The 15776-nt window shown below is 44.7% G+C and overlaps 1 protein-coding gene across 3 annotated transcripts in view; it reads right to left on the bottom strand.

The window, feature by feature from the left end:
- Positions 1-15776, bottom strand: part of LOC147120408 (myosin light chain kinase, smooth muscle-like) — a 604168-nt gene that overhangs the window by 135385 nt on the left and 453007 nt on the right. For all 3 annotated transcript variants that reach the window (XR_015078189.1, XM_085986292.1, XM_085986291.1), the window contains exon 21: positions 2640-2793. Coding sequence is in view for 2 of the 3 variants with exons in the window: in XM_085986292.1 (XP_085842418.1) it covers positions 2640-2793 (154 nt within the window). In the remaining variant the exon portion in view is untranslated. The remainder of the gene's footprint in view (positions 1-2639; positions 2794-15776) is intronic.

The following is a 15776-nucleotide window of genomic DNA, read 5'->3' as shown; positions in this document are numbered from 1 at the left end:
GGTGACCAGCTGTGAAATGGTAGCTTTAACACCACTTTTGCAGCTGTCACCTATTCACAGCAATGGGAAGACATAGAGAACGCGACCTACTTACCTGACGTGATCTCCGAACGACATGAACCCCGTTAAAAAAGTGGGAAAATAGAAATAGCCTGGCAAAATAATCGTTAACAAGCGTTTAACAAGCATTTAACTATCTTTAATTCCCTCCCCCACCGCTTGGTGTCAGCTCTGTTCTGAAATCGCAGACCGACACTTTGGAAACTTACATGGAGGCGGGTTCGCAGCGGGTTCCCAACCAGCTGTCAATCATTTTGATTTTGACAGCGGGCCCGTCTCTGTACCCACACTCTGAGCGCTGGCAAAATCGCAGCCTAAAAGTCTGTTTCCTACAAAAGTTTCAAATTATCAGATAATAAGACAAGAAATATTTTCTGAATTAGATATTTTAATCCCTATCAACTGATTATATCTTTATTTTTTAATAAGCATTTTTAAACACAGTACAATTTGTTTTCTCATTTCTGTGTAATTTCCTTACTTGTAAATACATCTACTCATTTTAGCTTGAATGGAATGGTCTGCTAATGTGGCATTTACCACCTTTCGGAGTAGATAAGAGTGTGTGGCAGATATCCCAGGTGGTCTCCGGTGTTAAAACAGCGTTAAAGTATAACGAGCCAATCTCCCATGGTATTGCACACGTAGGGGGTGGGGGACTTTGACTTTGTAAAATAGTGTAAAATGGGCGATATCAGATCAGCCGCCCATTGTATATCTTTCCCGTAATTACCCACAGGGAGTCAAGATGTGTACAGCCCTGAAAAGTTTCATATTCATCTTCCCAATCTGATGACAGTACACCTTAAAATAGTGGACAACAGAAGCTGCTATTATAATAACATGAAAATTTAAAAAAATAACAGATTAAACTGAGAATTTAAATTAGAACAAAATATGTTATTTTTTGATACCACACTATTGCAACAAGAGCATGGATCCCAAGGAAAAACCAACACAACCTACATGCACCGTGACTCACTGACAACAATGAAAGGACACTGATGATCGTTGCAGCACAGCTAAGTACGCACCAATTAATTCATAAATTAATGGGCCTGTCGGCACCACTGAATCAACAAATTTACATAGCTGTGGGCACCTGCATTAATACATTAAGACAACAAAATGCACCATTTAATTAATGAATTCATGAATTAATATAGCAGACTAAGTGAAAGACGAGGAGTTGTAGAGGAGCAAAGTGATTTAGGTGTCCAGGTGCACACATCACTAAAAGCTAGTGCACAGGTACAAAATGTAATCAAAAAGGTTAATGCAATGTCTGCCTTTATCTCAAGGGGTTGGAATTCAGAAGTGAGGAATTGATGCTTCAGTTGTACAGAGCCTTGGTCAGACCCCATCTGAAGTATTGCTTTCAGTTTGGGCACCAAACCTCAGGAAATATATATTAGCCTTGGAGGGGTATACTGCAGATCCACCAAAAGTGATGCCAAGGCTTAAAGGGTTAAATTATGAGAACAGGCTGCATAAATGTGACTTGTATTCCCTTGAATTTAGATGGTTGAACGGCAATCTAATCAAGGTATTTAAATGATTAAAGAATTCGATAGAGTAGATACAGAGAAACTATTTCCTCTGGACAAGAGGGCATATCTTAAAATAAAAGTTAGGCCATTTAGGAGTGAAATCAGGAAGCACTTTTTCACTCAAAGTGTAGTGGGAATCTGGAACTCGCTCCCCAAAAAGCTGTGGATGTTGAAATTAAAATTTTAAAGACTGAGATTAATATATTTTTGTTAGGTAAGCATATCAAGGGATACGGAACATGGGCGGGTAAATAGATTTGAGGTACAGATCAGCCACTATCTAATTGATGACAGAAGAGGCTCGAGGGCCTGAATGGCCTACTCCTGTTCCTATTTTGCCGAAACGGCATCACTTAACATTAGGAACTATTAATTAGTTCTAGTTGCTATTACTAAGTAGGAGATATAAAATAACATTGAACATAGTTTTTATTTACAGGGCAGAAAACTCAGAATAGTACTAAAACAGCTAGCTGAGGTTGCAAGCATTTAAAAAAAAGATTTTTCTCCTGATTTAACACCTGGAATCATGACACGATTCATGCTTTTTAATAAATGCAGTGTCCCAGTTTTATCTGAATGTTTCAAACAGAAACAAAGGGCGAGTAATTCACCCAGAATGAATGATAAGTGATTTTTTTAAACTTGTGAGAGTTCTGTAAATTCACAGAGACAATCATTCAGGGAGTTATTTTGCTTATTTCAACAGGATTTTTAGAAAAATGCATAAAGATGGTTCTACAAGTTCTTTGCTTGAAACAATTATCTACTGGTCTAGCTTCTAATTGTGCAAAACTGTAAAAAAAATGCTGTGTTCTTTTACAAAAGTATTCTGAAACAGGGATGCTATTTCTTTAAGGCTTGAAGCAAGTCATTTGATATTAACAGCATTGTTACAGGTATATCCCTACATTGTCCTTTGTGAATTAGTGTTAATGAATTCATGAACACCTTAACAAGCAATGCATTTATGAATTTGTTAAAACTAACATACTGGGAAAGATATCAGGGATGATTTAATCGACTTACCTACAACTGTGAGGTTAACTTGAACTTGTTTACTTCCTATCTTATTTTCTACAAGTAAATTGTAACAGCCACAGTCTTCATGCTTAGTTGAAGAGATGATTAGTTTACTGCTGCAGTCTGTATTCTCTATTTTTATGTGATCACTTTCTTTAATCTGAAATTAGAACAAAATGAAGGATGGATTTAGAAAAATATTTTTTTGAAGTGTACAAAATATTAGCAAAGTGAACTGAATTGATTGGTTTAGTCTTCATTTCAGACAGAACCACAGATAACATCCCAAGCTTTCCACACCCCGGGGGTAATTGTCCGAGTACATGGTGGTGACGGGGTGCTTCACCTGTCGCCAGCACATGTCAAGCAACACACTCGTGATTTTTTGAGATGTATTGCAGGCAGGCAAGGCTCTTAAGCAGCGGCGTATCCTCAGAAAATGACCGTTTATACATAAAACTGAAAATGATTAGGCATTAAAAATTCAATTTAAAGATTGTGTGATACAGTGAGTTAAACTGTTGTCTTTTTACCTCTGGGTCTGGGTTTCATAGTCTACTCAAACTGATGGTACAAAAATCTCCTTTCTCTGCTAGCTGTAAGCAACCTGCATGAAATGAGTTTATACAGTCTTAACCTGAGAAAGTATTCCATTATGTAGCACTGAAAACCCTCATCTTTACAAGCCCAACTATATAATCAAAAATAATTCAATACAGATTAGCAACTATACTACAAAGCAAAATTTCAACTGAATTTTGTTTTAAATGGTAACATAAACTTAGCACTTACACTTTAATGCTACATTCACAAAGTTATTATAGAATCATAGAAAGTTACAGCACAGAAGGAGGCCATTTTGGCCCATCGTGTCTGCGCCGGCCAACAAAGAGCTATCCAGCCTAATCCCACTTCCCAGCTCTTGGTCCGTAGCCCTGCAGGTTAGAGCATCCCAAGTGCACATCCAAGTACTTTTCAAATGTGGTTATGGTTCCTGCCTCTACCACCCTTTCAGGCAGTGAGTTCCAGACCCCCACAACCCTCTGGGTGAAGAAATTTCCCCTCAAATCCCCTCTAAACCTTCCCCCAATTATTTTAAATCTGTGCCCCCTGGTTTTTGACCCCTCTGCTAAGGGAAATAGGTCCTTTCTATCCACTTTATCTATGCCCCTCATAATTTTATACACCTCAATAAGGTTTCCCCTCAGCCTCCTCTGTTCCAAGGAAAACAAACCCAGCCTATCCAGTCTTTCCTCATAGCTAAGATTCTCTACTCCCGGCAACATCCTTGTAAATCTCCACTGTACCCTCTCTAGTGCAATCACATCTTTCCTGTAATGTGGTGACCAGAACTGCATGCAGTACTCTAGCTGAGGCCTAACTAGTGTTTTATACAGTTGAAGCATAACCCCTCTGCTCTTGTATTCTATGCCACGGCTAATAAAGGCAAGCATTCCGTATGCCTTCTTAACCACCTTATCTACTTGGCCTGCTACATTCAGGGATCTGTGGACATGCACTCCAAGGTCCCTTTCTTCCTCTTCACTACTCAGTGTCCTACCATTTAATGTGTATTCCCTTTCCTTGTTAGCCCTCCCCAAATGCATTACCTCACACTTCTCCAGATTGAATCCCATTTGCCACTGTTCTGCCCACCTGACCAATTTATTGATATCTTCCTGTAGTCTACAGCTTCCTTCTTCAGTATCAACCACACAGCCGATTTTAGTATCATCTGCAAACTTCTTAATCATACCCCCTATATTCAAGTCAAGATCGTTGATATATACCACAAAAAGCAAGGGACCTAGTACTGAGCCCTGCGGAAGATTGTATTGTGTGACCCTACAATTTTGTATCTGAAGAAAAAGTTTGTGGATTCAGTAGCAGATACTTTACCCAATACAATATTTAGAACTCTGGAGGATAAGGACAATTTCAGACTCCTCTTAATGACAAACCACCTCCTCTGACCTCGTATTCCTGCCACCTCCAACCTCACTGCAAAGCTAAATATGAGGGAGATTTCATCTCTAAGATAAAAACTTCAGCCACCAGCTTCTCTTCTTCCTGTCGCCTGCTAGCCCCTCCCTTATTCCAGTTTTGACCCCATATTACTCCACAAATTCTCTCTATATACCCCAGCTCTCACAAGGATTATTTCCTCCTTGAAATCAGTTTTGTGCTTCCTCGTCCCCGTCCCCATTTAACTCTTTTCCCCATGTTGAGTCTGTGTTTTCCAAATTTAGTTATGCTGAATAACTGGACACAGACAACAGAATACTTAAACAGGTCTTTAGTAATTGAGGGTCAGGGCTGAACTGAAATACAAACTGCTCCACAGGGTTTATATACCGGTGTGGTCACCACCGGTACTACAATATACAGGAGCCATCAGAAAGTAGTTCATCACCTTAAGGTAGTCTCTTAAGGTGGTACAGGTTACATACACTACAATTCCTCCCCTTTTAGCTTAACAGTGTACACCCCAATTTAAACATAACATGGATAACATATATACAACTTTCATACAAAACTGTTCAAAGATTCAGTCTCTGAGGAGGCCTCCTGATCCGGGCCGGATAACGCCTTTCAGGGGTCTCTGGTTCTCGTTGCTGGGGTGACTCATCCATTTGATCTCTTATGGATTGAACATCATCATGTACGTTCGAGTCTGAGGTAGATGCTACAGGCCCAATAACTTCTTCAACTGGTGTCTCTGCCGTAGACATGGGGTCGACCCTTGTTCTCGATTCCACAAGTTGGTCAGCATGACATCGTATTACGTTCTCACCAACGTCTACCGTGTACATCAAGGGTCCTTGTCGGGCACGAATTGTTCCGGATTGCCATTTATCATTCCTATAGTCCCTGGCCAACACTGGTTGTCCTATTTCGAAACTCCGAGTGCCCTTGTTACTTACATGCTGGAATTGTTTGTTTTCGACTTCCCTACGCACATTGGGTTTTAACAAATCCAATCGGGACCGCAACCTTCTGTTATAGAACATTGTGGCAGGGCTTTGATTTGTCACTGCATGCGTGGCGTTTCGATATGCCATCAGGAAATTGTCCACCTTGTGTTGTAGTGGAATATGGTCTTCGCTCATGGCCTTAATCGCCTTTTTGAACGTTTGTACAAATCTCTCGGCCAACCCATTTGTAGCCGGATGATATGGGGCAGATGTATAGTGTTTCACCCCATTCTTCTTCATGAATTTCTGGAATTCTTCTGACACGAACTGTGGTCCGTTGTCTGAACATATTTGTTCCGGCAGCCCATTCCTTGCAAATATGGTTCTTAGAACTGCGATCGTCTTTTCAGAGGTAGTGGTCGACATCTTAATCACTTCTGGCCATTTAGAATGTGCGTCTACCGCTATCAAAAACATGGAATCCATGAATGGACCTGCAAAGTCGATATGCACACGTTGCCATGGGGTTGAAGGCCATTCCCACGGATGCAGCGGTGCAATTGGAGGTGCATTTTGAACTTTTTGGCACCCTGAGCAGCTTTTAGTCAGATCCTCTATTTGTTTGTCGATACCTGGCCACCACACATAAGCCCTAGCAAGGCCTTTCATCTTGACTCCCCCCAGATGACCTTCATGCAGTTCCTTCAGAACTCTCTCCCTTAATTTAGGAGGAATAATCACCCTTGTTCCATACATCAATGTTCCTTGACAGACAGACAGCTGCTCTCGTCTGGCTGAGAATGCCGGTAACAGTGGTTCGCCATGTGTTGGCCATCCCTTTACTGTCAAATCGTAGACCCGAGACAGTGTCGGGTCGTTTCTGGTCTCTCTCTCAATACTCGCATTGGTGACTGGTAAGCATTCGATGATGGTCGAGTGAAATATCTCGACAGGGTCAACTGCCGGTGCCTCTTCCGCTGTAGGTAGTGGCAGGCGCGACAGCCCATCAGCATTACCATGTTGCTTTGTACCTTTGAATTCGATATCATATTGATGTGCCCCTAGGAAAAGGGACCATCTCTGAAGCCTCTGCGCCGTCATAACCGGAACACCCTTCTTAGGGTTAAAGATGGAAACCAACGGCTGGTGATCTGTCAGCAGCGTAAACCTTTGTCCTTGCAGGTAATGGTTAAATTTCTTAACTCCCCACACGAGGCTGAGAGCCTCCCTATCTATCTGAGCATAGTTGCGCTCAGCGGAGGTCAATGATCTGGATGCGAACGCGACTGGCCTTTCCAAGCCATTTGGCAACTTATGTGAGAGCACTGCCCCAATACCATATGGAGAAGCATCACAAGCTAAACGAATAGGCAGCGTTGGGTTAAAGTGAGCCAACACTTCCTTAGAGGTGATCAGTGCCTTGCTTTTTTGAAAAGCCCGCTTACAGTCCTCGCTCCACTTCCATGGTACTCCCATTTGCAAAAGAGTGTTCAGCGGGTGTAACACCGTGGATAAATTTGGAAGAAACTTGAGGTAATAGTTAATCAACCCAAGGAACGACCTCAACTGGGATACATTTTCCGGAGCGGGAGCTTTCACAACAGCTTCGATCTTGTCAGGTGACTTATGAAGCCCCTCCTGGTCAATGACGTGACTGCAGTACGAGATTCGCTTCTGAAAGAACTCACATTTCTGGCGATTAACTCTGAGTCCATATTCTTTCAATCTGGTGAGCACCTGCTCCAAATTCACGAGGTGTTCCTTATCATCATCTCCTGTAATCAGAATGTCGTCCAGGTAGCATTGTGTGCCTGGAATTCCCTGTAATACCTGCTCCATGGCCCTTTGCCAAATCGCTGGAGCCGATGCCACCCCAAAAACCAGTCTATTATACCGATATAAGCCCTTATGTGTGTTGATCGTGAGATACTGGCGTGACGCTTCATCAACTTCCATCTGTAAGTACGCCTGCGCCAGGTCTATCTTGGTGAAGTGTTTCCCGCCAGACAGCGAAGCGAAGATATCCTCAATCCGCGGAAGCGGATATTGCACCGTGTGAAGAACCGGATTAACAGTGATCTTGAAATCGCCACAGATGCGAACCTTCCCAGGTTCCCCCAGCTTGTTGCTCAACGAATGCTTCATGACGGGAACAATGGGTGTGGCCCATTCGCTCCAGTCCACCCAGAAACCCAGAAACCCAAACCACCTTTGACAGTACTCCTGAACGTTCTAGCCCTTCCAGCTCTGCTTCCACAGCAGGTCGTATCGCATAAGGTACCGGTCTGGCTTTGAAAAATTTGGGGTTTGCATATTCTTCAACCTTGATGTTTGCCGTAATTCCTTTCAGTGTTCCCAGTCCCTGTTGGAACACCTCCTTAGCATCGTCCAATATTTTGGACAATCGTTTAGGTTTGACATCGTCCTCTTTACAGGAATCTACAGTTAGTGCTTGTAAGGAATGCCAGTCCATATTTATTCTCCGGATCCATTCCCGTCCCAGTAGTGGTGGACCTCCCTCAGGTAACACATACAAGTCCATTCCCTGACTTTCTTTACCATTGTAGACCACCTTTACCTTTATCTTTCCGATGGGGTATACTCTTTGCCCCGTGTATGTTTTCAATACAATCTCCGTATCCCTCAGGGGAATGTGTGAGAATAACCTTTTGTACTCTTGCTTATTCATGGCCGTCAATGCCGATCCAGTGTCCAATTCCATCTTCACTTGGACTCCTGCTATCCGAAGCATGACCCAGATAGTTTGGTGGTCTGCTGTGTTACCCACATTATGTATTTTTAGGCAACCCAGTTCCTTACTGCTGGAGTCTGAATCCGTCTTTTGTTCATCCGAACTGTTCTCTGTCACCTTGTGTACTTTCTTGTACTTCTCCTGCGACGACTTTTTGTTGCTGGTCTTCTTTCCTGACCGGCATACTTTCGCTATGTGACCAAGTCTGCCACATTTCCTGCATTCTTTATCTTTGAACCAGCACTGGTTCTGATCATGCGTTGTCCTTCCGCAACGATAACACTTTGCTGCACCCAATGCCATTTCATTGGTGCTGAATTCCGATGGCCTTTGCTGCATTTCCGCAGTGCCTCGTGCTGCTGCCTCGTGCGATGCTGCAATGCTGAAAGCTTTGTCCAGCGTAAGATCCTTTTCCTCTAGCAGTCGCTTCTGGGTTCCTTCCTTTAGTAGCCCACACACGAACTTATCTCTCAGAGCGTCTGCTAGTCCTGTACCGAACTGACAGTACTTTGATAACTTGCGCAGTTCGATTAAGAATTCAGCGTTGCTTTCCTCTTTAAGCTGAATTCTTTTGTAAAATTTAAATCGTTCCGCTATCAGCAGCGGCGTGGGGTTTAAATGCTCTTGCAGGATAGTAACAATCTCAGCGAAACTCTTTCCTACCGGTTTATCTGGTGTTACAAGGTGCCTTAATAACCCGTACGTCTTCGCACCCATCGAGTTTAATATGGTTAGTGCTTTCTTATCCGCCGGTATCTCATTCGCTGTACAGTAAACTTCAACGCGTTCCACATAAGTGGCCCAATCTTCTACATCGCTATCAAAAGCAGTGATGTTACCCGTTTTTGGCATCTTGTTGAGTTTCCTTTATTTTATTTATTTTTCCAAAATGGCGGCTTCCCGCGCTTGGCGGCTTTTCCCGCGCTTATCTTCTTCCCCCGCCGACTAAAATGGCGATTACCGCGCTGTTGCCGTTCTCGCCTCCCAGCGGTCCTTATTTCCCCCGACGCTGCTGCTCTTGTTCCCCGCTGCTCCCGCGGTCCTCTTGGACATTAACGCTTTTCTGGCTGCTGCGCGTCTCTGCCCGATTGCAGTCCGGCCCTTTTCACCGGCTGCGGTCGTGTTCTCCGCCCTTTTCTTCGGTTTCCCTCCCCTTCTCCCACTGACAACTCGGCCGACTTTCTCTCCGTGTCGCTAGATCAGGCTTACCCGCCGCTGTCGTAGAAGGGATGATCACTGCCTGTTGCTGATGGTGGACTTCGTGGCCAGCAAATCCAAACCGGGTTCCCGATGCCTCCCGTGCGATGCGGTGCTCAGCAGGATGATGAGGGCAGATGCCCCTTTTCGATGCCCGTTCTGAGGACGAAGCTTCCTTGGATGCAAAACTGCTGCTAGGTACGATCAGACTCGTCGCCACTGTTGAGTCTGTGTTTTCCAAATTTAGTTATGCTGAATAACTGGACACAGACAACAGAATACTTAAACAGGTCTTTAGTAATTGAGGGTCAGGGCTGAACTGAAATACAAACTGCTCCACAGGGTTTATATACCGGTGTGGTCACCACCGGTACTACAATATACAGGAGCCATCAGAAAGTAGTTCATCACCTTAAGGTAGTCTCTTAAGGTGGTACAGGTTACATACACTACACCCCAGTGATTGCTGACAACACAAATGGTTCTTTTGATCGCTCCATCATAGTGCCTTGGGGTATTCTAATACACCATACACAAAACAAATACAAGTTATTGCTGTTATTAGGGGCTTTCTATAGCAGATTAGTATAAGGATGTTGTGCTGAGCATTTAAAGATCATTGAAAACCAGAAACTTGAATTCCAGGATTACCTTACATAGAGAAAACAAGTGATGCTGTAGAAGCTATCATGAGGGGGTATTCCAACTTAAGTTTTATTTCCTGGACCAGACATACATTGAGGTGATATAGAAGTACCAGTTCTATAAACAGGCAGTGGTGGACTGAGGCGAATTCAATGGGTTTCCCAAGTCCAACTCAGTCTATACATTAGCACTAATCAGTTTTGCCTCTGGCTAAATACGGATGGCTGCAGGAGCCAGAGCTTACATCAGCCAGGTACCCATGCCTTGTGATTGGATTGATTGGGGAATGTCACTCAAAGGGTTGACGGTGGATGGGCAATGGCAAACATTCAAAGATCACATGGATGAACTACAGAATTTGTTCATCCCAGTTTGGCATCCAGCGTCGGCGGGAAACTCGAGCGGCAGAGCGGGGCTATAAAAGGGCCCAGAGCCCAGGTAAGGCCTCACAGCATCGGCGGGAAACTCGAGCGGCAGAGCAGGGCTATAAAAGGCCCCAGAGCCCAGGTAAGGCCTCACAGCGTCGGCGGGAAACTCGAGTGGCAGAGCGGGGCTATAAAAGGCCCCAGAGCCCAGGTAAGGCCTCAGTGTCGGCGGGAAACTCGAGCGGCAGAGCGGGGCTATAAAAGGCCCCAGAGCCCAGGTAAGGCCTCACAGCGTCGGCGGGAAACTCGAGCGGCAGAGCGGGGCTATAAAAGGCCCCAGAGCCAGGTAACGCCTCACAGCGTCGGCGGGAAACTCGAGCGGCAGAGCGGGGCTATAAAAGGCTCCAGAGCCCAGGTAAGGCCTCAGTGCGAGAATCGGCGGGAATCGCGGGCTGAGCGGCTGTATAAAGGCTCCAGAGCCCAGGTAAGGCCTCAGTGCGAGAATCGGCGGGAATCGCGGGCTGAGCGGCTGTATAAAGGCTCCAGAGCCCAGGTAAGGCCTCAATGCGAGAATCGGCGGGAATCGCGGGCTGAGCGGCTGTATAAAGGCTCCAGAGCCCAGGTAAGGCCTCAGTGCGAGAATCGCGGGCTGAGCGGCTGTATAAAGGCTCCAGAGCCCAGGTAAGGCCTCAGTGCGAGAATCGGCGGGAATCGCGGGCTGAGCGGTTGTATAAAGGCTCCAGAGCCCAGGTAAGGCCTCAGTGCGAGAATCGGCGGGAATCGCGGGCTGAGCGGCTGTATAAAGGCTCCAGAGACCCAGGTAAGGCCTCAGTGCGAGAATCGGCGGGAATCACGGGCTGAGCGGCTGTATAAAGGCTCCAGAGACCCAGGTAAGGCTCTCCAATCTCCAGTCTTGGAACTCGGAGGGAAGGAGAGAGGTAAAAAGTAATCCAAGTGTGACGTCATCAGAAAGCGGGTAAGTGATTGGTTGGTAAGTATTTCTCTCTTTTTAAGCTTAAATCTCTTTGGTTTATAGTTTCTAAGGTGTGATATTCACCATCTAGAATCGGGGCAAAGGGTATTTAAGAATAATATTAATAAATTTAATTAATTACATAGAATGGGAGATCAGGTGATGTGTTGCTGCTGCAATAAGTGGGAGCTGGTGGACACCATTGATGCTCACGGTGATCACATTTGCAGTAAGTGTTGGCTGCTCGAGGAATTCCGGCTCCATGTTGAAGAGCTGGAGTCCGAGCTTCAAACACTGAGACACATCAGGGAGGGGGAGAGTTACCTGGACTCTGTGTATCACGAGGTATTCACACCAATTAGATTAATTAATTCAGATGTATTCCGTGGCCAGGGTCAGGATGGTGTGACTAGAAGTGAGGCAGGTACGGGGATCCAGGAGGTAGTGTTGGAGGAGCCGCAGCCCTTGCACTTGTCCAACAGGTTCGAGGCTCTTACTCCCTGTGAGGATGGGAACAGGGACTGCGGGGAGGATGAGCAACCTCGCCACAGCACCGTGGAGCGGGGGGCCATTCAAGTGGGGGGAGTTAAAAGAAATGTTGTAGTGGTAGGGGATAGTATCGTTAGGGGGATAGAGTTCTTTGCAGCCGAGAGCGAGAGTCCTGAAGGCTGGGTTGCCTGCCCGGTGCCAGGGTTAAGGACATCTCCTCTGGACTGGAGAGAAACTTGGAGTGGGAGGGGGAGGATCCAGTTGTCGTGGTCCATGTTGGTACCAACGACATAGATAGGACAAGGAAGGAGGTTCTGCTGAGGGAGTTTGAGCAGCTAGGGGCCAAATTAAAAAGCAGAACCACAAGGGTAATAATCTCTGGATTATTACCTGAGCCACGAGTGAATTTGGCTAGGAGAAATAAAATTAGAGAGTTAAATGCGTGGCTCAAAGACTGGTGTGGGAGAAATGGGTTTTGCTTCCTGGGACACTGGCACCAGTACTGGGGCAGGAGGGAACTGTTCCATTGGGACGGGCTTCACTTGGCCAGTGCTGGGACTAGAGTCCTGGCGGATCATATAACTAGGGCTGTAGAGAGGGTTTTAAACTAACTAGTGGGGGGGAGGTTCCTAGAGAGCAAATAATAAAAATGACAACAGAGAAGGTCATAGACTTAGGTAGCAGTGGGGAAATTAAAAACCAGAGTGTGTCAGGAAAGTGCAGAAGGTACGGAGTAAAAGGTAAAGTAATAAAAAGGGCAAAAGCAGGAACTAAGTGTCACAAAACATCTTTGAAAGTTCTCTATCTGAATGCACGTAGCATTCGTAACAAAATAGACGAGTTAATGGCACAAATAACTACATATGGGTATGATCTTGTGGCCATTACAGAAACATGGCTGCAGGGTGACAATGCCTGGGAATTAAACATACCAGGTTATTTAACGATCAGGAAGGACAGGCAGGAAGGAAGGGGAGGTGGGGTGGCTATGTTAATAAAGGAAGGAATCACTGTAATACAGAGAAATGATATTGGGTCAAAAGATCAGGATAATGAAACAGTTTGGGTGGAGGTAAGGAATAATAAGGGGAAAAAAACACTAGTGGGCGTAGTCTATAGGCCTCCGAACAGTGGCAACTCTGTTGGACGGAGTATCAATCAGGAAATAGTTGAGGCTTGTAATAAGGGAACATCTATAATTATGGGGGATTTTAACTATCATATTAATTGGACAAATCAAATTGGGCAGGGCTGCCTTGAGGATGAGTTCATTGAGTGTATTAGGGATGGGTTTCTTGAGCAGTACATAACTGAACCGACCAGGGGGCAAGCAACCTTAGATCTGGTCCTGTGTAACAAGACAGGATTAATTAAAAATGTCCTAGTAAAGGATCCCCTTGGAATGAGTGACCATAACATGGTTGAATTCCATATTCAATTCGAGGGTGAGAAGGTTGGATCTCAAACAAGCATGCTAAGCTTGAATAAAGGAGACTATGAAGGTATGAGAGCGGAATTGAGTAGAGTGGATTGGGAAAATAGATTAAAGGGTAAGACGATACATGATCAGTGGTGTACATTTAAGGAGTTATTTTACAACTTCCAAAAAAAATATATTCCACTGAGAAGAAAAGGGTGTAAAAGAAAAGACAGCCATCCGTGGCTAAGTAAAGAAATTAAGGATAGTATTCAACTAAAAACAAGGGCATATAAGGTAGCCAAATCTAGTGGGAGGATAGAGGATTGGGAAAACTTTAAAAGACAGCAAAAAATAACAAAAAGATTGATTAAGAAAGGGAAGATAGATTATGAAAGTAAATTAGCAAAAAATATAAAAACAGATAGTAAGAGTTTTTATAGTTATATAAAAAGAAAACGGGTGGCTAAAGTAAATGTTGGTCCCTTAGAGGATGAGACCGGGAAATTAATGGTGGGAAATATGGAGATGGCAAAAACACTGAATGAATATTTTATATCAGTCTTTACAGTAGAAGACACTAAGAATATCCCAACACTGGACAAACAGGGGGCTAATGGGGGGGAGGAGCTAAACACGATCAAAATCACGAAGGAAGTGGTACTCGGTAAAATAATGGGACTCAAGGCGGATAAATCACCTGGACCTGATGGCTTACATCCTAGGGTCTTGAGGGAAGTGGCGGTAGGGATTGTGGATGCATTGGTAATAATTTTCCAAAACTCCCTGGACTCGGCAATGGTCCCGGCAGACTGGAAAACTGCTAATGTAACACCCTTATTTAAAAAGGGCAGTAGACAGAAGGCTGGAAACTATAGACCGGTTAGCCTAACATCTGTGGTAGGTAAAATTTTGGAGTCCATTATTAAGGAGACAGTAACAGGACATTTGGATAATCATAATTTAATAGGACAAAGTCAGCATGGTCTTCACAGAATCACAGAAACCCCACAGTGCAGATAGAGGCCATTTCGGCCCATCGAGCCTGCACCGACACATATCCCACCCTATCCCCGTAACCCCATGTATTTAATCCCCCTAACACTAAGGGTCAATTTATCACAGCCAATCAACCTAACCCGCACATCTTTGGACTGTGGGAGGAAACCGGAGCACCCGGAGGAAACCCACGCAAACACGGGGAGAATGTGCAAACTCCACACAGACAGTCATCTGAGGCCGGATTCGAACCCAGGTCCCTGGCGCTGTGAGGCAACAGTGCTAACCACTATGCCACCGTGAAGGGGAAGTCATGTTTGACAAATTTGCTGGAGTTCTTTGAGGAAGTAACATATAGGGTGGATAAAGGGGAACCAGTGGACGTAGTGTATTTAGACTTCCAAAAGGCATTTGACAAGGTGCCACGCAAAAGATTATTGCTTAAGATAAAAAATCACGGGATTGGGGGTAATATTCTGGCATGGATAGAGGATTGGCTATCTAACAGAAGGCAGAGAGTTGGGATAAATGGTTCATTCTCAGACTGGCAATCAGTAACTAGTGGTGTTCCGCAGGGGTCAGTGCTGGGTCCCCAACTCTTTACAATCTATATTAACGATTTGGAGGAGGGGACCGAGTGTAACATATCAAAGTTTGCAGATGATACTAAGATGGGAGGGAAAGTAGTGAGTGAGGAGGACATAAAAAACCTACAAGGGGACATAGACAGGCTAAGTAAGTGGGCAGAGATTTGGCAGATGGAATACAATACTGGAAAGGGTGAGGTTATGCACTTTGGCAGGAAAAATTGTAGAGCAAGTTATTATCTTAATGGCAAGAAACTGGAAAGTACTGAAGTACAAAGGGATCTGGGGGTCCTGGTGCACGAAACTCAAAAGGTTAGTATGCAGGTGCAGCAAGTGATTAAGAAGGCCAATGGAATGTTGGCTTTCATTGCTAGGGGGATAGAATATAAAAATAGGGAGGTATTGCTTCAGTTGTACAAGGTATTGGTGAGACCGCACCTGGAATACTGCGTACAGTTTTGGTGTCCATACTTAAGAAAGGACATACTTGCTCTCGAGTCAGTACAAAGAAGGTTCACTCGGTTAATCCCGGGGATGAGGGGATGGACATATGAGGAGAGGTTGAGTAGATTGGGACTCTACTCATTGGAGTTCAGAAGAATGAGAGGCGATCTTATTGAAACATATAAGATTGTGAAGGGGTTGGATCGGGTGGATGCAGGGAGGATGTTCCCGATGATGGGTGAAACTAGAACTAGGGAGCATAGTCTTAGAATAAGGGGCTGCTCTTTCAAAACTGAGATGAGGAGGAACTACTTCACTCAGAGGGTGGTAGGTCCATGGAATATGCTGCCCCAAAAAGCT

The sequence above is a fragment of the Somniosus microcephalus genome, chromosome 4 (genome assembly GCF_052327205.1).
Source record: "Somniosus microcephalus isolate GS21.2 chromosome 4, FLI_Smic_1.0, whole genome shotgun sequence".
In the NCBI taxonomy this organism is placed as follows: domain Eukaryota; kingdom Metazoa; phylum Chordata; class Chondrichthyes; order Squaliformes; family Somniosidae; genus Somniosus; species Somniosus microcephalus.
The sequence above is the reverse complement of the archived record's forward strand: the minus strand, read 5'-3'. Positions and strand labels throughout refer to the sequence as shown.